Below are 25,623 nucleotides of genomic sequence, written 5' to 3'. Positions count from 1 at the left end.
TGTTGTCAGAACAAAGCAGTTATGCCGCTACATGAATCACACATTTACTCTGATTAAAAAAAGAACGACGGCTCCATCTACAGGAGACACTCTGCACATTAAAATGATGATTGCACTTTGGCCTCTGTTGCTCCATTTAGATAACTGAAGTCAATAATATTATAAACTGAGCTGTTTAAGTTTGAATATATTCTGGGATACAAAGTATCCCAGCTTGATCTTTTTTTTATCATCATCTCCGCAGAAGTTTTTCATTTGACAAACATGCAATTCCTATATTTTTAAATATTTCCATGAAAGAATTTGTGAAGTCTCAGAAATATGAACACACGAACACAGATTTAATGCGGCTCAGTTTCTTTAGTTTATTCATAGAACTGAAAATACAACAGATACATTTAAAAGTAAAAAAAAGCCACACAGAGAGGCACAGTACACAGTTCAAGGCATGCTTAAATTTCATAAGTGCCAAACTTTTCTTAACAAAACTGGGAAATCCCACCATCAACATTTGCTACCGACTACATTTTGGTACAATAGATTGAACGCTGTAACAGAGTTGAACAGATTTGCTGACACAAATTTCATGTTCATTCGGCAGCTTGTTAAAACTATCAAATATTTGTTCATTTGTCAGAAAAATATAAAACGCATACAGCTGCATGTGCCCCAAACAAAGGAAATTACTAATAATAGATATTTGATATGATTAATGGAAATAAAAGATCAGTGCAGGGAGATAAAATCAGAAATAAAATCAGATCCTGAAGTAGACAGAACACTGGTGCATTGAAGGCTAGTGGTTCGGTCTGGAGAGTATTTGTGTCACCCTGAGAAGAGCAGGTGTCCCGAGAAGTAGCTTTTGGTGCTCAGGCCAGTGGTCCCCTTGCTGGCCTCCAGCCACACTATGTCTCCCGCCTCCAGCTTGAGCACCGTGTCACCTGATGACAAGTGGTTACCTCCCTGGTAAACCTTGAAACCGCGCAGCACCAGCTTGGCATTGCACTTCAGGTCCACATCTCCCACACTGACAAAGGAAATGCTGAGGAAGCTGAACTGATAGACACCGGGGACGACGCATGTAAAGAGGCCTGTCTTGATGCTGTAAAGCTGCTGTTTGTTGTAGATGACTTCACGGAAATGAATGATTTTCTCTGAGGATGGGTTGTACTTGCCCAGAAGGACGGAGAAGGCATATTGCTGCTGCGTAGCATTGGAGTGGAGTATTAGCTGTCCAGGAGGGCCTGGGGGTCCTATTGGACCTGCAGAGGAACACACGTATAGATCACTTATTTGCTTTGAATCTACTTGAAATACATCAAATTCATTTTTGATCTGGTGCTACATTATGAATTATTCAGTGGAGGGAAGTAACTTACTTAAGCACACACATGAGATACTTGAGTAAAGTGTATACTTCTACTTCACTACATTTTAGATGGAAATGTTTTTCTACATAATTACTAGTTATTTTGAATATCGTTTTTATACAACATATATGATACTCTTCTAAAACATGTTACATTGTTCAGTTAAATAAATCTCTTTCATAAAATCATCATGAAAACAATGTTGTTGTTTTAAATGAAAGATAAGTGGACCTGGGACATGATAATAAATCTTAATCACCTGATTGTACATAGTAAGTTAAAGTTAAAAAAATGTATAAAAGATGGATGTCCTGTAGATTTACTGTATATATGAAGTATGTTTATGTTCATTTATATTTCATATACTTCATTTAAGTTGACCAGATATGAAGATGCCGAGGCTGAGCTTGTTTGTTTTATATGTGGGTAAATGTGTCTTAATGATGTTGTACGTTTCGTTTACAAGGGACAAAAGGCTGAACAGACGATAACTGAATAGATTACCTCGTTGTCCTCGAGGCCCTCGGGGTCCTGCTGGTCCTGCTGGTCGGTCTGATTTGTCTGGTTCACAGTCTGTATATCAATATATAGAAGTTAAACTTATTCAGCCTCATAATGTAGCTTCAAGATTTGTTCAAAATGTGCTAGTATCAGTAAACCCTGACTGGAGTGAAGAACACCTTCACCAAGATGTCAAAAAGTTAAGTGTCATGATCATGATTTTTTTTCTGGCTTTATTGTGCTCTTAAAATTTGGCTACCGCTTGTTAGTACTTAAACCGACCTCTTTTCCACTGACTTCATTACAGCTAGCACCCGGCCCTGCAAGATCAAACACCACATATAAAGAACCATTTCCACACAAGTGATAGTGAAGAAATAAACACACCAGGTTAAAAACCGAATGAAGAATACAGTAGGTGACAAATGAAAGTCTTCCCCCATGGTGAAAAAGTTAGGCGCCGTGCTGTTTTACCTGTACATGGTCTCTCCCTCCAGGCTAAGAGGTTCACGCGTCGGAGGCTGGAGCAGCTGACGAGCCGGTTCCTGTTAGTGAGGACGCTGAAGGCGTCAGTGGGGACAGACGTGATACCGGTGTTGTCACAGATGATCCTGGATATGGAGGCCATGGACAGAGCATTTCTCTGAGCCGGGGTGAAGACGCCCGGGTTCTCGTACCACAGCCTGATATTTCCAACAAGAGATTAGTGTCAACAGAGACTGTGTTTGAAATGTTTTTTTGAGATTGTGTGAGCATCACTTTATGCATCCACACACATACTGACCTGTCACCCTGGCGGATCCTCTGGAACTGTGATGCGATGAGGCAGGCGAACAGAGGCCCAACACGGCCGCCACGGACGAACGGCTCTGCCACGCCTCCCATCCAGATGTCGATGTTGTCGGCCGTACCGTAGAGCTGCAGCAGCCTGCGAGCCAGGTTGCTGTTGTTCAAGACCCGAGCCAGCTCCGCCTGATTCCTGGGCTGAGACAGGCCACAGAACCTGCGATAGGCGTTGTAGCCTTGAGGAATAACAAACAAGTCAGCAAGGAGAGGATGAGGACAATTAAGAAAGAGAAGACTCATTACAAAAGGCTACAAATCAGAGTAAAAGGTTGTACCAGGCAAGCCGTGGTCACGGCCCCTCTCCATGTTGAGAGAGCCCAAGTCCAAAGCCAGATGCATCACAAACTGGAACAACCTCTCCCTCAGAGCATCCACCATCATGTGATCCTGAGTGTTTAGTTTAGCGGGACGGCCGATCAAACCACGGAGCACAGGGTCAATGCCACCTGAAGAGATAAAATAAAAGTTAGGGTGACAGTTTGAGAAAGCGTGATTGATAAGTTGCTGCCCTTTTCTTTGTACAACTCACCCTCAAAGACGATCCTCCAGGGTGTGAAGAAGGCCTTGAACAAGGGGACACTGGGGAGCCGAGGGTTCTCCCTGTAATTTTGATCCAGGCGGCCTAAAAATGGCTGGATGGCCAAGTGGGCGAAGCGGTAAGCGGCTGTTGCAAAGACGTTGGAGATGCTGGGGTCCACGTTAGGATTGTAGCCGGGGTAACGGCCGAGCTGTCTTCGCATTGCGTCGACACCCACAATGTGAGGCAGATAGTCCCTGAACACAAACACCTGAGAGAGACAGAGATCTATTTTGAGTAAAAGACAGTGGAGTGTATGACACATGCTGTTGAGATATAAAAATAGAATCATGAATTCGGACTGACTCTCTGGTTTACTTACCTGTGTGTAAGCACCCATGATCTTGCGGGCCTCTTGGTAGAGTGTCTCACTGTCCCACTGTGGGTTTAGTCTCTTCAGTTGACGGGCCAGGCGGTTATGCTCGCGCATAAACAGTGTGTGAATGGACGTCAGAGCGATGTTCTCGTCCACGCGGACATCACCTTACAGACAGAAATGTACACATCAAATAGTGTTCACTTCCTCTTCTGATTCATGTCTTTAGCACCTCTTTCTATTAGGAGTTTATGAGTTGTAGATAATAGATTAACTCATGGTTAATTCAGTATTGCATAATGCTTTATACATCAGCAATTACACATTATTAAGAACATTTGAGTTGCTAAATGTCCTCTAATAAAACTCGCCTTCTCTTTTTAATTTGCTTAGAAAAAAAACAGCACTGGATTATTAAAATGCACATTTGATGATAATTGTAGTGAAACCTCTTTTGAATGATCTACGAACATGTATGACTGCAGGCCTCAAGTCGTGAAGTGACAAAAACATGATTCTGTTTTAGCAGCTAGTTTTCTGATAAACATGCAGTCTGCAGTTATAAATGTTAGTAAAGGGTCATTGTTTTCTCAAGATAAATCATTACAATACTTGTAGTAGTACTTATGCTTACAATACTTATATTTAGTATTTATAAGTACAATAAATGTAGAATAAATGGTTTGTAATACACAAAAATGTGGTTGTATAACGACATTTTTAAGTTTTTATTAATCTACAGTAATTTTCAGCAATTATGACTTCTAATATGAATTTTACATTATTACAACTTTGTTATATCACATATTGTTATTCATTATCCATTTATAAAACAGCATCCAGTTGTGGATGCTTAATAGGAGTTATAGTTGGTTTTTTAGAAATTTAGAAAGACAACAGGTTAGAGGCGAGAGCAGGATATACATCAGTTTTTCACAACATAGCAACACCAAATTGTTATTACTACCCTTAGAGCTTATTATTGATTGACTTTTAAGAATAAATTATTAATTTATTTAACCATTCATAAAGCTAGTCGTTATAGTGAACTTGCAAAATGACTAACCTGCAAGGAAACAGGGCACCTCTTCGGCGTTCCTGTCGTTGGTGACATTTTTGCGAGTGGCACACATGTTCACCTCGAGTTTCTGGAAGGGCAGCAGCTCACGCCTGTTGTCTGTGAACTTTGTGTTCACGCGCAGCAGGCCGCCATCATTTTTGAGGTCGCGAAGAGACCGGGCAAGCTTCTCATCAGAGCCATACACTTGGCCGAGATCCAGGAAGGCTGTCAGGGAGTTGATCTGCTCTCTCTTGTTGGGTTCTCCACCAAAATTGTAGGCAGAGTTTCCCGTCCCGCAAACAGGGGCGGATCTGAATGCAGGGATGCAGCTCTCTGGGCCAGTGGGCAAGCGGGGGTCGCCGGAAGGAATCTGTTTGTAGGAAAAAGACCAATGTTTATGGAGGGAATCTTTTAGTGAATACAACATCTCTGTGTTAGGGTTTGAGTTTTCACACGAACCGCGATGGGGATGCATGGCTCAGATTTCTCACAGCTCTCATCACAGTTGAGTCCGTTGCTGAAGGAGCGGATGCTGGGGGAGAAGGGCGTGAAGGTGAGATCGTGGTCGTTCCACTGACCAAACAAGGTCACCATGTGAGTGTACTCTGTGTCGTTGACAACGCCTGCGTCTGTTGTGCGTAGGATGTTGTTGGACACCTGTCGCACCTGAAAGTGGAGTAGAATATTTTTAAAATTTTCATTTTAAATCAGCATTTACGTGTATTAGTCAAAGCGTGTTACTGATATTTCATGGTCGTACCAGTGGGAGCAAGAAGTTGTTGACTTTTCGGCCTTTGTTCCAGCCTTTTGGTTGAGAGACGCCGTCTTCATATTCGGCAGGTAGCCAGCGGGCGAAGGGGGTGTTTGAGGCTCCGCGGCGAGGGTCATTTCTAAAAGTAAAACAGGGGACATGTTTGAAAACGCTGCTTGAGAAATCCCAGGGAGGTGAGCACATCTTCTGCGGTGTACCGCCCAAGATGTTCAGGTGTATTTCAAAAACATTTCCTCTGAATGTTAGCAACACTCAATCTCAATCCCGACAAGTTTTCATTAATTCATCACATTTCTACTTGGAACAAAGTGCTTTTTACCTACGTGTATGTAGGAAACTGTTATTCTAGAGTCAAAATAGTGAGCCAAAGTTGATAATGAAGACATTTGGCAATGTTAAAATGTCCCTGGTAAGTTAAGTTGTTTGAGAAAAGGACTTAAATTTGAGGTTTTATATTATATTTGAAAAATGTTTTGCGTGTAAAATCTTTTTTACGTCCAAGATCATGTTACAGAAGTCAAAATACAGAAAATAAACTGCTAGATGAATTAAAAAAAGGAGTTTTTGAAACAGCATGTTATGTCACTTGAATGTTTTCTCTTACAAGTTGTTGCAGACGCTGTTGGCTGTGCGATACTTGTTAATGTTTGGCGTGGTGCGGCATGATGGAAGGCTGACTCGAGGTGAACATCCAGTTATTTCACCAAGTCTTCTCAGGTCCTCAGTGGTGAGCAAATCTGAAAATTATGAAAGGCATTTCAAGGATGTGTCGATGTCACATGTACAAATCAATCAATATCAGACCCTCAACCAGGACCAGGACAAGTTGTCAGAAAAACAATCTGAGCACTTTGTTTGACCTGCCTTACCTGTTGCGTTGAGTGAGCGTTTGTGCACATGATTCACCCTCTCGTGCAGCAGACGGAGGGTTTGTGCCATGTAGTCTGCGGATCTCACAGCTGTGCGAGTGTCACCACGAGGCTGCTTCAGGAGACGAAGAGCATCGTGAGGACGCACTATCTCCTTGCGGACTCGTCTCAGACTCCTGGATGAAAAAAAATCACACAGTCAAAAAATGAACTACTAACTGTGGGATTCTTTTGGAGCTCCTGTACTTTTTTCTAGCAATTATGCGTGCGTGACAAAGAAATAGAGCTTTTCAGTGTAGATTTCTGCTGAATTAATTTAAAAGATAATCTACTATTTTACTGTGTGTGATAAAATAATACATAAAAGGAACTCACTCTTCTCTGGAGTACTTGTACGCATCATCGACAATTTTCTTTGCATCCTCAAAACACTGTTGAAGGAGAGGGCTGCCGAGATATTCTCCTGCAAGGAAACAACACGCTCATCAAATAGTTCATCAACTGTGACAAAATAACTTGACCAGTGTGTAACACAGACAAATTTAGGTGGAGATCAGAAACGTGTTTACAGACTAAAGGATGTTGCCTACCTGCAGGTTTGGAATGGGCAGGAATCAGGCAGATGCCCAGCACAAGAAGTGCAGAGAAAAGCATGTCTAAAACAAATAAATAAAAGTCAGTATCAAAGCTGAATTCATTGTACTTGTCAACAGGCATGCACAGAAATTATTTCTTCAGCACCATGTCACATCGAAAATATCAAAGCATCCAGAGCAAAAAGCTCATCTCGTTACCTGTGTCGGTGAAGCTTTCAGATGCTGCTGGAGATGTGGAGTTAGCGGCGTTGCCGTCGTCTTTATATTCTGTTTCGAGGGGCGAGGCCTGAATAGGGTTGTCTAGGTGAGGCTCCTGTCAGTAAAGAGCAGTTCCTTCTTCCTCCTCTGTCTGCTCAAGGAAATCCTTCACTCTTATCTGTTATTGTTGGGTTTCACGTTTGAAAAATAACCTATAATTACCAGTATCAGTGGCGGTAGTGATAGTGGTAACAGTAAGTCATAATAGTAAAATGGCATTATCAGCATTTGTAGTTGGCTTTTAAGAATTTTAGTATAAAGCTATTTGAATAAATATGTTTCTTGTTCACTATTATTATTTGAATGTTGATGTGTTTAAGGAGCATTTTAGATATTTTCATACACACTGTATTTTTTTCTTGACATTATTTGACATAACTGGACCCAGTGTTTTCTCACTGGAGAAATAGTTTTTTAGCCCATTTTTCTGTAATAACTTTTTTACTCCATTTGTTTCTTCCTTTATTGATAGCAAACAGTAAATAGATTTGCAGCATTTGAACAGTTTTCTTTGTGTCACTTGTTTACTGATGTCGCCGTGCTGTGGCTGTTGGCCTTCTGTGTTACCACACGGAACCTGATGGACTTGAGAAACTATTTGAAAAGGGGAAGGAATGAAAACTTGTTCTTACTGACTAATGCACATTACAAATAAAAGTTTATCTATCTTTAGCCTCTGAATGAAACAAAAAAAACCTTCAAATCAGGTTGAGGTTTGGAATTCCCACCAGTGCAGCAGTATCAAATGAAGCTGTTAGCCACAAAGCATCACAGGTAAATAAGTATTGAATGGGTGCGCCATGGCTGAGCAATGAGGAAAAATAATTATAGATTAAAAGTCAAATATAAGCTTACCCTGAAAGTGTATGTGTGTGTTTGGGCGGGGAGCCCTGTGGCTCCTGTAGATACAAAGGCTTTTTCATAGTTGTCACGCAAAATTGTGACTGACAACAAAACAAAAGCAGAAGCTATGAGAAGCCTGACTTACAATAACTAACTGATCGTCATTGATAACATGAATAACAGGTTTTGAGAGTATTACATAATGTACTATTTCAGTCCAAAACACACCAGAAGAGCTTAAAAAGTCTAATTATCTATGAAAAAAACAGCATCACGTACAGCATCACGTATTTAATTACACATTTCAGCTGTAGACAAACACACAGCTGAGACTATACAGGATCTTGTTGGATTTTGGATTTATTTATTCCAACTATGTTTTGAATCAGGAGTCGAGTGATTTGAATCTTCAACAACCTGCAAACTGAGCCGTCAACCCACTGATCCTCGGCCTTCATTTCAACCAAGTCAGGTGCTGAAATTATTTAAAAGGTAAATTTGCACACTTACAAACATTGTATTGATGCAAAGCTTTGACATACAAGGTCTTTGTGAGGCATGCGTTGCAGATTTCACACTGTGGACGACCTCTCCTGCTTTACCCGGCTGCGGGACTGGATGTGCACGCTACAGCCTTCTTTTTTCTTTTCTTTTTTTAACTCTTATGGATATATCTGCTACAGTAGACATTGTAGAAAAGTTGAGGAAGAGGTTGTACAGACATAAAAAAATAAATAAAAATCTTGCACATCATGCAAGTGAGTGACTACAAGTGATCGAAAGTACTTTAGTTTAATATGTAAAGGAAATGTATGATGAACAAAACGATTTTATGCAGAAGAAAGAATATTTTACATCACTTTTTTTCAGTTTGCCTGCTCGTTAACAAAGTCCAGGGTCACTTTTCTGTCAGAACATCGAGTTTGCAACATCCAGAGGACAGTTGCACTAATCGTCTCCAGTTCCCTCTTTGAAGGATGTCATAAAAAACTGAAACCAACAGCAATGGCTGAAATGTTGTTAGTCAACCTCAGAGTTTAGCAAGAAATCCTATTTCTCCAGTGAATTGGTTAGACAGCTGTCTCTGTGTATTTGACAAGAGAGTGCTGGCAAATTCTGCTTTCGCAAGCAAACAATTCTGTACAATCAAAAGGACAAGAATATCATAACCAATAATATATTCAAATTGAAAAACACCAGGTTTTGCAGATGAACATTTAGTGAGGTGGAGCTGTAAGAATGCCTCATAGTCCTGTTAGTTTTATGAGGAATTACCCATGGTCCAGGAAGTAGAGCTGTTCTGGACAATGCATGAGTCATTTATGCTGGTCCCTTGGTTTAGAAATTGTTCAATGAAAATAATAAGGAAGCAGTGTACTTGGCACCAGAGATAATGCATTCAAGGTGTCTTCCACCAGACTGATTACACTAAAAAGAGTTTCCAGCATGCAGGAAATCTTATACTATTTGTGATTAGACTCCAATCACTTTCATTAGACTCCAATCACTTTCATTAAACACTTTCAAAAAACATTATGTGTCCATCCATGTGCAAACCTGAGGCCTCATGAACATAGACACAATTTGCACAAAAGCAAATGAATATAAAATAGCACTAAACATCAGTTCTCCAGCAAACATCCATGGACAAAAGACAAACTTGGCAGTAAAAGAGCAAAGAAAAATGCAGCTTTCTCATTTAATAGACTTCCTGTCTGAGTTCCACTCATCCCGGTGAAAGCCAAAATGATTGAGGTTAGCAAATATGAGCATCAGCTTGCACGCACAGCCGAGAAGTGTTTGGGTATTTGTTCTTACAACAGGGAACTCTTTTCTAAACAGGTTTATCATCTTTACCGACGCATTAACAAATATTTTGGCTTTTCATGCCATTAAATAAACAGAAGTCAATGCATCTTATGTGACCCGAGTGGAAACACAACTGTGTTATGTCTTGCTAAAAGCCAGTTTGAGGAACAAAAGGTCACATTGTTTTTTTCATGTATATTTCCTTTTTTCACACAAAGACCAACTCAGTTCAGAGAGCAATAAGCCTAATTGGAGACATCTGTTTGTCCTCCCTTTATTCACCAATTTTTGGATTCACATGTTGACATGTTTAGCATTTAGACCGTAGTGCTGCGTTTGACACCATTGACCATTACATCCTATTACAGAGACTAGAACATTTATTAGTAGTCATAATTCTTCCATCATTATTCTGCTTACTACTCTCATTATATGAATAATTTCTGTCACATGCATTGAATGTGTTGTAACTCTGTGATGTTGTTCATTCTGTACACATGACATCTGTTGCACTTCTGTCCATCCTGATAGGGGATCTCTCCTCTGTCTCTCTCCAAGGTTTCTTCCTTTTTTCCTCCCTGTTAAAGGGATTTTTGGGGGAGTTTGTCCTATACTGATGTGAGGGTCCTGGGACAGACAATGTTGTATGTGTACAGATTGTAAAGCCCTCTGAGGCAAATTTGTAATTTGTGATTTTGGGCTGTACAAAATAAATTGAATTGAATTTACACTCTCAAATGCTTAGTTACATTCAAATTTTTTTAAATAAATGAACTGATATTTAGGTTCTGGTCATGATTGTTACACACAAATACAGATATTTCCTTGCCGTCATTACATTTATCCAAGTGACTAAGCCAAGCAAGGATCTGAAGTTACTAGTTTTTTTTCCTTCTCATCTTTTTGATCTGAATGAAAAGTTTGGGAAGATGGCCAGCAGAGCTAGGTAAAGGTAATAGGATTTTTGTTTTCTGGTGAATGACCAACTAGTCAGCATTTAAGGAATCAAAATCTGCTGAAATGTCAAGTTAGGAGTTAGAGATAAAATCTAAATATTTCCTGTAGTGTCAATAAAGCTTTAATTTGTGTGTACATATCTAACTAAGCTATTCATTTCCTCTGTGTTTCAAAATCCCTGTGGACTGTTTCAACAATAAGCGGACAAGTACAAATATAGAAGAGATGTTTGTACTTTTACAGACATTTACAGACATTTACAGCCCAGAGTGAGACTGTAAAGGTAAAGTTTGGTTTATATTTCATGGGGATCGTTAACAGTCGAAAACAGCACAGACAAAGAGGCTCCAGCATCTCCATGTTGCAGGTAAAACACACTAATCGAAGAAAAGCTTATGTTTCACCTGGAGCTCTTCTTAAACGTCTTCTGTCGCATATTCAGATTTAAGAAGGAAGCATAAATGTGCAGAATATCAAAAAGATTACACAAGCAAAGCTGACACAAACAAAAAGCACCTTGGAAAGTCAGAAGGAAGAAACTACTAGTGGAACAACATGTTGCAATGCTGTCACGGAATTTCGCCGACTATTATTCCAAGACAACCATTGTGACGGCAAATACTTTGAAACAGTCAGCGACACATGAACAATGTGATATACTATCAGTGTCGTTCAGCACCTCTTGTTTGTACTTCCTCTTAAAGTGTGTTATAGGCCGCTTACCTAACTGTACGCTCAACAGGAAGTACAATTCTACGTTGGCTAAGTGCACAAATAGCCAACATAGTCACCTCAAGCTGGTTTATGTTACTGTATAGTATACAATTTAAGATTGGCACAATTCTCTGAAAGCTGCTGCAGAGATATGAATTACTGGAATGACACACTTGCTCGACCATAAAGTACTGGTCATAAAGATAAGTCAAGAGACATATTCCGGGACATTCCAAATCAAGATAAATGGTCTTTAGGCACCAAAACGTACACAGTTAATCCAGGGCACTTGAGGTAATTCAGGCTGGGACCATTTGAGGCTATACCACTCAGTACACACAAGAAAAACTGGAGATGGATTTGTTATTATCAGACCCTTGCCATGTGGACAACAAACGCTAAGGTTAGCCTGAGGGTGGCACCAGAAAAGCAGCCCTGTAAAACCTAAAAAACATTCACAGGCCCAATCCCAATGTCCCCTCTAAAGCCTGAAACCCTGAACCCTCAGGGACTTAACTAAAAACAATTGTGTGAGAGGCTGTAAGGGCCTGAAATGGTGTAAATACCAATGGGACAGCACTTTGCTGCTACATATCATGCAACCCTGACAACATCATAACATGTTATGTACAATTGTAGGTATTTAATATAGTTTTTAGTCCTTGATTTGAACGTCTTCTAGGCTTTTATCTCACAAGATGATATATAATTGTCAAATAATCTATTTACTGCAGTAATCTATAATAATAATGATAATAATATATGCACTTTGAGGCTGAATGCTAATATGCTAAAGTTATGTGCACCTTGGTGTGAGGAACTGAATATGAAACTTGACTAATATTAGGTACAGAGAAAAAAAACAGTTCCTCTGTGCTGAAAACAAATCATATCTTGGTGGTGGGCCCTGTCAAATATAAGCTTCAGTACACACACAGTTCCCTGTGCAGACCTCAAGAGGGAGGACATTCAACTAAAGCCTGGAAATAACAGATGATGGCCTCGCTCAAGATCGCTTTGCTTCTCTTCGTTTGTTTTGAAGCCTGTGGTGAGACTATAATTAATTGTACTAGGATGATGAATTATGAAGTGAAGAGTAAAAAGTCAAGTGATGAGACATTACAATGAAGATTATTATTGATGAATATTTCCCCCTGCAGCTCTGACTTCGGCTTTCAACATCGATGGTTTGCAAAATGTTCCAGATGCCCTGAGAGCAGTAAGTTTACTATTTAGATTTCTTGTTATATATTGCATTCAAAACATGAACAACAAACGACACATATTTTACAATGTGCAGCTTCAAAGTATAATGTGTATACACCTTATCTTACCGATTAAGAATGCACTGAGACACGACTTACCAAACAACAAATATAACTTCAAGTAAAAAATATATTAAATTACAAGAAATTCAGGAATCTTCCATTCATTCATAGAAATGGTTTATGAAAGTATTTTGTATATTGAGTGCTAAAAGTGTGTGTTATAATGCATTTAATGCCATATTTTACTGTGGTGGAGGAAATATTCAGATCTTCTACTTAAGTAAAAGTACTCATACGGTAATAAAATACTCCATTACAGTAAAAGTACTTCATTTAAAATCCTTGAGTAAAATTACAGAAGTATTATCATCAAAATGTATTTAAAGTATCAAAGTAAAAGAATATTCAAGTATAAAAGTGCATGTTATGATTACATATATGTAAATACATGTCATAGGTTGAGCTAGTTTATAGATACAGAATGGGAGGTCAACCGTCACAGTGAGAACTGAGATTTGCATTTCTTCAAAAACAGGAAGTGTCTTCAATTTTGCACAGTTCCACTCAAAGAATATTTAAAACTGAAAAAAAACCTTTCACATGTCTATTTTACAGTTTCACTTTTTAATCTAGAAGAACTGGTGCAGCCACACGAGTGTCTTCCTCATAAAACACAATACACAGTGTTGTACACAATAAGTACCCCCTTCACAAATCTCATGCATGCAACAACCAAGAATGAGGCCCCCAGTGTGTGTCAATTAAATGACAATGTCAATTAAATCAGTTTAAAGTGTTGATTAATTTTCATTATGTGACTTCTACTTTATAACCAGACTGGGGACGTCTGCCAGGACTGCACCCAAATATTTGAACTCCTTGCTGACCTGTTTTCCAATGCAGACCTCCAGGTGAGTACAATAGTGGACTAAGCAGCAAAGACATTCTAGAGGACTAATATTATTGATTCTATATTCACAAGTCAAGATTAAAATACACACTGTGCTATCTCAAATGCTTGCTAAGATCTGGGGCTGAATAGTTTTCATTAAATAAAAAACACCTTAAATTCCACCTGTTCTTTTATTAGTTGAGGCCCATTCTTCACATTCAGTGGTGCATTCAGGGCATTCAAGCACAACAAGTGAAGGTCCCCTTTTCTTTTTGGTGCAAAGCCACTTCCTATTTTCTGTCTAACAAAAAGTTGAAATGAAATTTCACAGGCAGTTTGGGTTTCTCACCTGACCTCAAAGATCCTCTTTCCTCTGAATTTCATCGGGTCTGTGAGAAATCTCATCTGAGTCCAAAAAAAGAAAACTTAAATTGGTTAATTTCTATGATTTTCTTTAACCATTTTGCACCGCATATCATCATAAAAAGACATTTTACCACTCACCTTAACCTCTATTTTGCTGGAAAAAAACGTCAGTTTGGATTGCATAGCTGTGATTAGAAAAAAAAAAATTTTTAAATTAAATTTCACACCTTGCTTGTAAACAAGGTCTTTACACAGAGATGTGGTTTGTAAAATGTAATTTTGCTATGAGCACCACAAAACAAATCACATAAAACTTCCACATTTGCATGCTTAGATACCACTAGGGGTGCATGATAAATATAATTAAATAAATAGTGTTAAAGACATAAAAGACGTTGTGGAATTGATAACTTTGATCATATGGAGAAATACATAAAGGAACCAATATATGGTGAAATAGCAAATACAAATTCAACTAATTCTGAATTTTTTTAAAATTGTATTTCCATTCAAGCAAGGTTTTAAAATGTACTTAGTTCCTAATGTCACAAAGACTTCAATTTAGCCAGCTAGCTCCTGTTACGTTCAGCCTCAACAATGCGGAAGTAATCAAATATCCGCGACTGTAAATAAACACCAGGCACAAAGAAAGAAAAAGACAAGGAATTTTATTTGTTATTAAAGTGAACGTTGTTGTTGACGGCAGAGGCTCGCTTGTATTTTCAGTTACCTCGGGCTGCTTTGTGACTCTGATGATGTTCTTCGGAGAAGGAAACAACTCAAAAAGATAGTTTTCTCTCTTTTTTGTTGTTGTTTGGAGCTAGCTAGCTAACAACTCGTTGATGAGCTTGCTAGGAGGCACGCGATTGGCTGACAGGTGAGGGGGCGGGGACTGGTGACTGCTTCATTTGTCATGAAAAAGTACAAGAAACTAATAAATTAAATAAAAAATGAAGTCCAATAAAATGTACTCTTGCTATAATGAATTATTGAGTACAATAAATTAAGTTATTTTCTGACTATTTGGTGTTTATTAATATATATTTTATGCTTGTTGTGTAAGTTTTTGCCTCAAAGGTGGAAGCTAAAACTCTTCCTTTAAAGGGTAATTTTGACCAGTCATAATGCAACTGGCTTTGCATTGCACCTGTTGCTCAAAGAGGTAATGCAATTGACAAGGTACGCCACTATCTTATTGTCTGTTTAATGTTTTGCAACTTCAGCAGGTACTGTAATCTCCAGTCCAAACTATGTGATTTAAGAAAACCATTAAGAAAAGAAAACTAACTCATTGAACAACATATGAGACAATTCAGGAAATTATTTATTCAATTAAGAACAACTGTAGTATGTTATCAATAATAGCACTTAAACTGTTCACTCAATCCTCTGACCTTTGATATAGGTTGAAAGAGTGAAAGCTGTTGCATGTCTCCTAAAATCAAAAATCCTGATTTATGTCAATAATATTAATATTATATTGCTTAAAGAACACACACACCTAATTCAGCGCTTCTTTTCAGAAAAAGATGATGGATGGCATTGAAAATCTGTGTGACCACCTGCCTGGACCAGCTAGTACTGCTAAACTCTGCAAAGAAGAGGTGGAGAAGATGCTCCCACTGGTCATCAACTTCCTTGCTGGTGTCGTAGTAAGTTGCATTCTGAATTAATCGTCTTAGTTGAGTTTCCCCAGAATAAGAAATAACAAAAAGTACGAGTGCATGCTGTAGTCTTTGCTGTCGGTGTGTTCCTGATGAGATGTCTATCTTCAACACATCTCTTTCGCTGCAGAAACCAGCAGAGGTCTGCAAAGTCATTGGACTCTGTGGCTCCTGTGACAAGGAGGAGAAGATGCTCCGCTATTTTGTCATGGAGGCCCTTCAGGTTGCTGCGAAAAGTGAAAATGTCAGTAAAGTACAAGTTTGAGGAACACATTTGAAAAGAATATGTATTTATATGTGCCGTATGTGTGTGTGTGTGTGTGTGTGTGTGTGTGTGTGTTGTTTTACTCCCTCTGCTGTTTGAATCAATCAGGTGCAGTCCACAACACAATGCACCTTCTGTGTTTTCCTGATCAAGACTTTGGAGGACTTGCTCCCTACAGAAAGGACCGAGGTGAGTTACGCTCACGCAATGAAAGAACACATATGCAGAAACACAGTATCTCTTTGTCCTGCACAACCACCGACACACATGTGCATAGACACCTAAATGCCTCCAGATGGCACTGACAACTTTTGGGTGACACAATGCAACTTCCTCTCCGTCACTTGTTGCAGGATGCCTTGATCAAGCTGCTGGGGGAGATTTGTTATATTTTGCCCTCCACCTACCGAGATGAGTGCAAGGACGTGATTGGCAAGTTCAGCAAGACGGTGCTGGATGCAATCCTGAGCCACGCCACCCCTCAGACCATCTGCACTCTCATCCAGATGTGTAAGGGGCAGGAGGCTCCTCTTGTAGGTCAGTCTGCCTCTCCTTCTGTGTTGTGTGCAGGGCTTCATCTGCAAATAACTTACTTCATCCATCCTCCACTTTAAAACCGATGAAGACCATCATTTTTTAGAAGATTTTTTTAGAAGTTGGAAGCAGCAAAGGATTACTTGATATAGGACGATTTATTGGTTATCAAAAAAGTAGTGATCTGCTGTCTTTCAACATATCCATTAACATTCTAATGCCGCTGTTTTTTTGCACTCAGACCCATGCACTTTGGCAACCTACAGGTGCAGAGACATGACGACTGCCTTCAAATGTGGAGTAAGTAAAAGACTATCAAGCAGTGAACTTGGTTGGCTTCTGAATGCTAAGTAGTGATCCTATTTGTCTTCTTTATGCAGACTCTGTTTTACTGTCAGAAATTTGCCTGGAAGCCTCTCAACACACTTTAAAATGTTACGGTAGGTAGAATTTTATGTCATTTTTGTGAGAAATTATCTTAAAACTAGAACACACAACCTCACATAAAATGTCTCCAAATGTTTCTATTTAAGGGTGGGCCTAAAAATGAGTCAAACTCGGTGTGCCCATGGACGACTCAGATCTTTCAACACCAAACTGCAAATATTACTCATACTGCTTGACAATTGTGACATTCTGCCTTACAGCATTTCTTTCTGATACTGATTTGATATCTTACTGGAATTTGCTCAGTATTTACTGTCTGCATTGAGTGAAGAAAACCAGGACTTCTGTATACTTGAGAATTTTCTATTTTAAACTTCTTTACTCTTTTGTACTAACCACTATATAAAAAGTTTCAAGGCTTCATTCACTACATTTAATGTAGTTAAGTAAACATCACTGGATGGGTCTTCTATTCTGCCAATAAAGGAGCATTTAAAAAAAAAGGAAAAAAAAATGTATTTATCTTCTCTATATGAATACGTCATACACTGGCATTCTAATACAGTTTCACATCAGCACTCTGTATTTTTGAAGGTAACTTTCTTTGGTGGTCTTAATCCCAAACCTGGTGATAGTAAAAGCCCAACTTCCATGGTGAGGTTTCTGAACCTGAACTTTAGTATTTGCAGTTTTAACATAAATAAGAGAACGTAAATCATTGAGCGTAAAGGTGTGTCTCAAGGTTTTGTGTCAATTTATATTCTACCCGAGGATGTGATCATCTTTAGAGCTTAATCATAATGATACCTACTTCTGCCATCTTGTTTTACCATTTTGGTTTCCATATACAACATTGTCATTTGTTGTTGGCCAGAACCTTCATATACAAATGATAATTTTTCAATGTACACTGAGACCTTAACATGAAATCACTTGAATCTGCTTTATGATGCAAAATGAACAGCCAAAAGCCAAGCCAATGAGCACAAAGAAGAGTGCAGTTTATTTTTAAAGGGTTTCAGAGAGAAACAAACAAATTAGACTCCTCATTATGTATTATTGAAGAGGGAGATTCAGCAACCTCTGGGTAGACACCAGGACACAATTCAGCAGGTAAGGAGTTCGATATTTGGGGCAGGGGATAAGGGCATTGCAGAAAATGAGGAAAGGCACTTTTTCACTTTCAGCCGCCACACTAACAGACTCACTTTTAATCATTTAAAAAAAATTATTCAACAAAAAAAAGCATCTCGACACCCTCCACAGGAGACCATGTAAACAGGCCGGTTTCTCTGTACAACACCAACCGATCATTTGTCTCTTCTGTGGATGAGCTAGAGGATGCAATCATATTGTAGAAACAAATATATATATATATATATATATATATATATATATATATATATATATATATATATATATATATATATATATATATATATATATATATATATATATATATATCTTTGGGAGGTTGAGTCATCTCACCAGACGACCACTCAGACTTAAAATGCTTTCAGCACCACTCTGACGAATCCTATCTGAGCTTTCTCTGCAGTACACTCAAGGTGAGCAAAGAGGAGCCAGACTCGAGATGAGATATCAGTGTTGTCAGAGTAGAAAAAATAACCTTAAGTTCAGCATTTTATGTGAGGACACAGCGCCACCTAGCTACACAATGAAGACATCTTTAGACACACTAACTGCGCACACAGCTCAGACAAAGTACCAACTGTAATACCAACCTCACAGCTGGCTAAGGCTTATCTCTGCAACTATATTGTGAAGATACATGTCAAGGAGGAGGGCAACTGGGGAAGCAATGGAGGCATATACTGTGTATTCAAAACGTCATATCTGACCTGAGTCCCTGGCACACATCTTTCTGAGTTTCCTCGTTAAGCTCTTGACAAAAAGCCTTAAAAAGAACAATGGCAGGGACAACAACAAATCAGGATCGTTTCAAGCAGGCTAGTCAGCAAGTATCAGACTTCTGCCCTCCATTGGGTATAATGTAAAGACTGTTTTTAAAAACTACTTTACTAAAAAGTAAATTAATAAATTAAAAAGAAAAAGCTTCAGCTGCAAGCTCAACATTCATTTTGGAACTCCTACACATTGAACATAAAAATAGAGGCCTTTCCACTTTTGGTGACTGTAAGAGCAAATGTTGCCGTGCAGTTCCAGTGGAAGATTCAAAACCCACAAACATAATAGAAACATATTCCGTTATGTTTGTGACTCATTTTACATGGTCCCACGTCCTCATGTGCACACAACTAACCCTTCTGAGAAGACGAGAGCAGTAATACGATGTCTTACATTCACTACGCTGACTGTGTACTGTCTTGGTCGGTCTTTGGCTCTACTTGTCATGTTCTTCGATGCCAATCCACCTTTCACATCGTGTGCAGGTGAGACTGAAGGTGCCACGACAGCCTTATTATGAATCACACTGCTCTTCTTTGCAAAACCCGGCCTGTGCAGCGTTCAAGCAGTAGGATTGGCCAGGCGTCCATGCTCGACGAGGTACTGGTACCCAATTTGTTCGGGTCTTATGATCTGAGCAATTGGTTATCCTGACCCTAAATCCTCGAGGTCTATGCCCAACCTTAAATAATCGTCTCCGTCTAAACCAGCTTCACAGGGCGGGTCTTACCAATAAGAGCAGTGGGACTCATAATTACGTGTCGGAACACTAAACATGTGCGACTGAGTTGAAAACAGCTTTTAGATACAAAATCTTGTGGCACACATCTGTAGATTGTCCTTCCTTGCTAGTCAAACTGTTAGGTCCCACAAACAGTCAAACACCATTCTCCAAATTAAAATATTATTTTGCCGTGTGATGAAGGCAGCCCCCGAGGCGACTGAGTCGGGTTTCTCTGTAGCTACACCCAGAGTCAGTCTCAGGTAGGGTTAAGTGAGTACTGCACCGTGCCTTTATCTTGGTCAGTAGAACTGACACGTTTAACATTATATGGAACATTCACATTACATTAAACCTACAAAATAAAAAAATAAAAAATGGAGTGATTTCATCGTGCAGCCCAACATAACCACAAGGTCATTAGCAGCTTCTGACTTCTCTGTAAAACGTCAGGAAAAAAATGGCCTGAAGGGACAGCACAACTTAGGAAATGAGCAGGTTTCATATAAATTGAGAAGGGTTTGGCCCTCTTTGTTCCATCAAAATTTCAAAAACAGAGGGGAAGGGTATGAGGGGGACGCAGTTGATGTTTTTGCAATGCTAAACTTGGAAATAACATGTTGTCATTGAAGAAAAAGCAACATAGGATTCCAACCACTGATCACTTGAATAACTAAACTTCAGTGAGATTATGAATTTAAAAAGCTGAGGAATACCAGAAATGTCTTCAATACTGGTTAATACCGATATGCTTGTTTTGGAAATCTGCTATAAATATGGTTTAAATATATACTGCAGAGATTAAGTCAATCCGCCCATAACTAGCAGTGTCACAAAGATGAATAGAAGCTGGCAGCACTGCTCAAATCTGTACGCACAATTTATCCAACATTCTTGTTCAACTTAATAGCTGCAACTGAAATACTTTTGTTGTCTCACAAAGATGTGTAGTAAACTAAAACTAACAGGTGGAGAAAGGTCATGGTTTTATGAAGTAGAGGCTGTGGTGACGTGGCTGTGTGTGTGTGTGTGAGCAGAAAGGGAGGGCGGGGGCGGGGGGAGTAGACAGACAGACAGACAGACAGACAGACAGGTGTATCTGTAGTACACCTAAGGCCCACTCAAAGATAGGATGAGGGGTTCAGTATTTCAGCATCTTGGGCACCTCCCATGAAAAGCAGTCACGGCCAAAGTGACCATAAGCTGCTGTGCGCTGGTAGATTGGCCTCTTCAGGTCAAGATCCCTGAAAAAAAACAATAATTTACAGAAATCTGAAGCATATGTTATCCTAACTGCATGTTTGTTAGCTAACATCTAAAAATAGACAGCACAGGATACCTCACGATGACTCCTGGACGGAGGTCAAAGTTCTTCTTCACAATATCCAGCAGCTCCTTCTCACTCCTCTGGGAGGACCCAAAGTGGAAGATGGAGATGGAGAGTGGATGGGCAATTCCAATAGCATAGGATACCTGAAACAGATTGTGCACACATCATGAATTTAGCTGAAACAGGAGAGACATTTTAAAAACTAGCAAGAAAAAAAAAAAAAAAAAAACTGCTACCAACTACTGTAATACATAGATTTGGGGCAAGTTATCCCTTAAACACTGTGATTTATTGTACGCTCACCTGGACCAACACACGCTTGCAGAGCCCAGCTTTCACCAGAGATTTGGCCACCCAGCGGGCAGCATAGGCAGCAGAGCGATCTACTTTTGTGTAGTCCTTCCCAGAAAAGGCTCCGCCTCCATGAGCACCCCAGCCACCGTAAGTATCGACAATGATCTTACGCCCAGTCAGACCAGCGTCACCCTGCGTGAAGAAACACAGGACTTTGAGGTTTATGCACATTTAAGAAAGATGATTTTTGATTGACATGATTTTGTTCATTTTGACCAAAGCATTTAAGGACAGCATTTTTAATCTTTGTCTTGTGAATGTACGATAACATAGTAAGATGTCAAAACTTGGACAACATGTGTTCACTGAAATCGGTTAATTTCACTTATCTTGCCGTGACTTAAACACAGTTTAAAGACGTTCTTGTCTCACCTGCGGTCCTCCAATGACAAAGCGCCCACTGGGCTGCAGGTGGTACACGGTTTCATCATCAAGGTAGCCACTGGGAACCACAGCTTTCACCACCTGCTCCTTCAGACATTTGCGCATCTCATCCAAACATATGGCCTCATCGTGCTGCACTGAGACCACAATGGTGTGGACACGCAACGGCACCATGGCTCCTTGATCCTGTCTGTACTGAATAGTCACCTGAGGGGAAAAAAATAAAAATAAAAAAGGTGGAAGGAATTACAATCTAATGCTCTTTACATTGTAATGTCTAAAATGATGTTTAGTTTTTACTAAAAATCCATCTGAAATCCCCCAGGCCTTAGAGTTGCCTTCGTTGTATTTAATTGTAAATGGAATAGCTTTGGTTTTTGGACTTAAACTCAGACATCACTCTGGCCTCACTCTGTACTTGCAAATTGGCATTTACCATTTTCTGACATCTTATAACCTATAGAATTAACAAAAAGTATCAACCGATAATCAAAGTAATCACTGACGTTGCTCATCTACAGTAGTTGAACTATGTCTCTGCACGATGTCTTTAAAAATGTATAATTGGAAAGAAAACACATTGAAATCAAATATTAGTCAAATTGCTTGACAGAGCACACATACTTTGCCAATAAAGGAGATTCTGATTCAGGGTTTTATTTTCTAAATAAAGCAGATGGACTGTGTGGACGTGGAGGTACCGTTTCCTTGTCCTACCTGAGTTTTGGAATCGGGTCGGAGCCACGGCATTGTTCCATTTCGCCGCAATTCAGCCATCTTGGAATTGAGCTTGTGAGCCAGAACAATAGTGAGGGGCATACACTCCTCTGTCTCATCAGTGGCGTATCCAAACATCAGACCCTGGGACAGGTGCAGTCACAAATCACAGCATGAATAGAGGCCAAAAATAACATCACATCAAGAACTTGGTTACCACCCCATTTCTGGCTACAGGTACCCAGCTGTGGATCAGACACAAACATAAATATATGAACGCCCCGACCTGGTCACCAGCTCCCACATCCTCCTCTTTTCGGTCCAGGTGAACACCCTGAGCAATGTCGGGGGACTGCTGCTCCAAAGCCACCAGCACATTGCAGGTCTTATAGTCGAAGCCTGTAGAACAAGACGACTGAACCTAAGGAACCGGTTTCACCTGTCAACCCTCACCAAGCCCCCTTCAAATATTAACTTTAACTTCAAAGCTCGCAACAGGATATCACCTGGAAAAGGTACATAAATTCCAGTGCATCCTGTCAAAATTGCTTAACTGGTTTTACCTTCACTTATTGACAATATAGGGAAATAAAACAGCTAATTCAGACACTACTCAGATCACTCACACCCTAAAGACTTCTAAAATTTAAATTGTTTCAGTCTTCACAGTGCATAATGATAGCCAACTCTTGGTTATTGACTTTCTACTTTTTATAATGCAATCAGGGATCATTCTCACTACGTAGATATTCTGACAATTCTGTTCCTGCTACTACTTTCATAGAACTGATGAAACCCTTTGGGAGATTTAATGCAATCTTGTGTGTAAATCTTAATAAACATTGACACAAACTTGAATCATTGCACAGAGTAATGCTGAAGTTTGAAGCAAGATCTTCTAAGTGTTATCAGTGTACCTTTGGAGGAGTCGTCATAGCCTATGTGTTTGATTGTGTCCCTGACAATCTTCTGGTAGTCAACGTTGGCCCTGGAGGTGATCTCCCCCGCCAGCAGGATCATCCCCGTCTTCGCAACAGTCTCTGAGGACACAATGTCATACAGTGTGAGGAGTAAGGGTGAGACTAAGTATAATAGATCATTAAGAACAAAGAGGGGAAATGGAATTAAGGACATGTCAGTTATCAAACTTATTGGTTATTCATTTTATTTCAATTGATTAGAAGACTAATTGTTGCAGCTCCATCACTAAAATCATAAGCTTATGTTGCATGATGTCCAGCACAACATAAAACAACTCACCTGCAGTATATGAGGTGAAGAAATCTACTGTTCCACTTAAAAGGCTTTGAGCTCTCATTGATATGGCTGTCGCTGGTTAAACAGGTTGTCATAGCAAACAGGAAAGTTGCCCTACCTAAAAGCCTTTCATCATCTCTAGTGTATTCAAGTGCGCACATCAAAGTCATTAAAAAAATGTTCCTCTATGAAATCAGAGAACACTATAACATCTGCAACAGGGAGCTTGCTTCCAGAAGCTCCCTAGTTCCCAGTAAAATGTGGTTGAAATGGGCCTATACCTTACAGGAACCATAACACACATCAGAACATATCAAAAACAAAATATGCAATATGTAAGTGTAATTGAATACTTAATAAACACCAGCCTCTATGCTCAGCCTGCTTTGCTTTCTAAAGACTTACCACATGCTACTTTGGCGTCAGGGTCTTGTTTGAGGTGAGCATCCAACACGGCATCACTGATTTGGTCACAAATCTTATCTGTGGAATAACACACGGGAATGTTTCAGAATTCTTTTAAACACTCATACAAACATGGCAATGTGTCAACACTTATGTGTTGTTTAATATATAATTAAATTTGGCAATCAGATAATCCACCAAGCTTCACTCCACTAAAAATAAAAACATTAAGAATTAGTTTATAGATGAATAAACAATTCTTAAAATGAACGTTTATTAATGAATCAAACAATTTTTTCTTGCATGGAAAAACTATTTTCATATTTATTCCAACTATTCAGGCTGATCCGCCCCCTGTAAAAGCTGTGCTGGTATAAAGGAACACATTGAAACATATAATTAGTGGAAATCACTTCAGGCACAGCAACTATTAAGTATGTGAATGTGTTACACCCAGTTATATAAACTGGCAAATGCACACATTACGAATGGCTGTTACTTTCTATGTCCAAGTGCACTTATTAAGCTTACAATGGGTAACTCTCAACATAGGAAATCAAGTAACTACTTTTTAATGGTCCATTATGAGGCTTATTACTCATTGTTTTTTGACAGCAGGCACCGGACAGAATAACACAGAGGACATTAAAGTCTCATATGTTTGTATTCTGTGGGTCTGCTAAAGTAACATTTCTTTCTGAAGCCACTATTATTAAAGTCACATCTATCACAGGTGATATGCAAACGCAGCAAAACACCATATGCTAGCTAGCTAGCTAGGACAGCAGCGTAAAGCTACATGTGAGTGACAGGCACCAACCACGCTAACGTGTTAGCTTGAACAGTGAGCAGTGTTGATAGCACGACGGTGAAACTAAATGTCCACAATGGACACAATAACGACATCCCAGCCTGTGAATAGTATGCAGTTAATTTGGGAGTGTGTCTTGTTTGAATTAAATGCAGAGGTGAGACTTCCACACCAAGTGGGTGCACTTTATACCAGTTGACAGAGGCACAGAGGAGGATGAACAGCGACTTAGTGGACAGCTGACACTCAACAACACGCTGAGCGAACAGTAACTTGCAGCATGACCTTGTTTCAGAGGCTAACAGGATGCTATCGGGCTAATTATGATGCGGAGAGAGGAAACATGCAGTTACCTGGGTGTCCCTCTCCGACTGATTCAGACGTGAAGAGGAAGCAGTCTTCATCAATGAGCGAGTTGTTATGGAAACCGTTCTGATGTCCGTTCATTTTAGCCAATAAACACGCTGTTAGCTAACGAAGCTAGCCGTCAGATACCACGGGGTAGAGAAACCGGACAGTTGTTACAGCCTTCACCTGGGTCTCCAGCTCACACGCACACTATGCGAGTACGTAGCTTCAAAGTTTCGGCTTACAGGGGTGAAGTGCGCAGACTGGAACAAAACAGATGTGTTTATATGACTGAACAACTTCTTCAGACCCTTCGAGGCTTTTCTCTGCAGCCAATGTTGTTGCTGAGCACAGACCACGTGGTGCACATGGGCGTGCTCTAGCTAGGGGGAAATAAATATCCGGCGATCGCCGCCTATAAAAAAAACCAAACCCATTTTCCTTAAAGGAACATTATAGGAGATATAAAACAGACTAAATGGTCTGGAACACATTTATGAACA

General features: G+C 39.6%; 3 protein-coding genes across 5 annotated transcripts; 1 reads left to right on the top strand and 2 right to left on the bottom strand.

The window, feature by feature from the left end:
* Nucleotides 1-340: 340 nt before the first annotated feature.
* On the bottom strand, nt 341-7,139 carry mpx (myeloid-specific peroxidase). 2 transcript variants are annotated; one of them, XM_068706068.1, is made up of 16 exons: nt 7,106-7,139; nt 6,902-6,967; nt 6,687-6,774; nt 6,312-6,487; nt 6,047-6,179; nt 5,431-5,560; nt 5,130-5,336; nt 4,677-5,040; nt 3,617-3,777; nt 3,247-3,505; nt 2,993-3,163; nt 2,656-2,893; nt 2,346-2,554; nt 2,154-2,191; nt 1,875-1,943; nt 1,172-1,262 (listed from the first exon to the last, which is right to left on the bottom strand). In XM_068706068.1, exons 2-16 carry the CDS (start codon nt 6,963-6,965, stop codon nt 1,254-1,256), a joined length of 2,316 nt encoding a protein of 771 aa, XP_068562169.1. In that variant the 5' UTR covers nt 6,966-6,967; nt 7,106-7,139; the 3' UTR covers nt 1,172-1,253. The 2 variants fall into 2 exon arrangements, with proteins under 2 accessions (XP_068562168.1, XP_068562169.1); XM_068706067.1 differs by lacking the exon at nt 2,154-2,191 and having other exon boundaries at nt 341-1,262; nt 7,106-7,132.
* A 5,272-nt stretch (nt 7,140-12,411) lies between these two features.
* LOC137868991 (prosaposin-like) lies at nt 12,412-17,380 on the top strand. Of its 2 annotated transcripts, none has more exons than XM_068706066.1 (10): nt 12,412-12,536; nt 12,649-12,707; nt 13,593-13,667; nt 15,538-15,666; nt 15,809-15,901; nt 16,052-16,132; nt 16,297-16,480; nt 16,719-16,777; nt 16,858-16,917; nt 17,011-17,380. In XM_068706066.1, the coding sequence occupies exons 1-9, from the start codon at nt 12,482-12,484 to the stop codon at nt 16,906-16,908; spliced, it is 786 nt and encodes a 261-aa protein (XP_068562167.1). In that variant the 5' UTR covers nt 12,412-12,481; the 3' UTR covers nt 16,909-16,917; nt 17,011-17,380. The 2 variants fall into 2 exon arrangements, with proteins under 2 accessions (XP_068562167.1, XP_068562166.1); XM_068706065.1 differs by having other exon boundaries at nt 12,414-12,536; nt 15,809-15,922.
* A 954-nt stretch (nt 17,381-18,334) lies between these two features.
* On the bottom strand, nt 18,335-25,463 carry mat2aa (methionine adenosyltransferase 2Aa). Its single transcript, XM_068706064.1, has 9 exons — nt 25,126-25,463; nt 23,962-24,039; nt 23,217-23,339; nt 22,586-22,698; nt 22,300-22,443; nt 21,571-21,789; nt 21,148-21,330; nt 20,854-20,987; nt 18,335-20,758 (listed from the first exon to the last, which is right to left on the bottom strand). Exons 1-9 carry the CDS (start codon nt 25,217-25,219, stop codon nt 20,656-20,658), a joined length of 1,191 nt encoding a protein of 396 aa, XP_068562165.1. The 5' UTR covers nt 25,220-25,463; the 3' UTR covers nt 18,335-20,655.
* Nucleotides 25,464-25,623: the final 160 nt, after the last annotated feature.

This window comes from Cebidichthys violaceus, unplaced genomic scaffold, assembly GCF_023349555.1.
Source record: "Cebidichthys violaceus isolate CVI_PGR_0920_01 unplaced genomic scaffold, fCebVio1.0.p SCAF_12, whole genome shotgun sequence".
NCBI classification, from domain to species: domain Eukaryota; kingdom Metazoa; phylum Chordata; class Actinopteri; order Perciformes; family Stichaeidae; genus Cebidichthys; species Cebidichthys violaceus.
This window is presented reverse-complemented; position numbering and strand designations above follow the sequence as displayed.

Coding starts and splice junctions, on each gene's coding strand:
- mpx (XM_068706067.1), bottom strand. CDS start 6,965: ATGCTTTTCTCTGCACTTCTTGTGCTGGGCATCTGCCTGATTCCTGCC. Junction 5,337..5,430: donor ACAACTTCTTGCTCCCACTG/GTACGACCATGA, acceptor CTCCACTTTCAG/GTGCGACAGGTGTCCAACAA. Junction 2,894..2,992: donor CCGTGACCACGGCTTGCCTG/GTACAACCTTTT, acceptor TTATTCCTCAAG/GCTACAACGCCTATCGCAGG.
- LOC137868991 (XM_068706065.1), top strand. CDS start 12,482: ATGATGGCCTCGCTCAAGATCGCTTTGCTTCTCTTCGTTTGTTTTGAA. Junction 12,708..13,592: donor TTCCAGATGCCCTGAGAGCA/GTAAGTTTACTA, acceptor CTTTATAACCAG/ACTGGGGACGTCTGCCAGGA. Junction 16,481..16,718: donor GCAGGAGGCTCCTCTTGTAG/GTCAGTCTGCCT, acceptor TTTTGCACTCAG/ACCCATGCACTTTGGCAACC.
- mat2aa (XM_068706064.1), bottom strand. CDS start 25,219: ATGAACGGACATCAGAACGGTTTCCATAACAACTCGCTCATTGATGAA. Junction 23,340..23,961: donor TGACGCCAAAGTAGCATGTG/GTAAGTCTTTAG, acceptor TTGTGTCCTCAG/AGACTGTTGCGAAGACGGGG. Junction 21,790..22,299: donor GACCCGATTCCAAAACTCAG/GTAGGACAAGGA, acceptor TTTTCCCCTCAG/GTGACTATTCAGTACAGACA.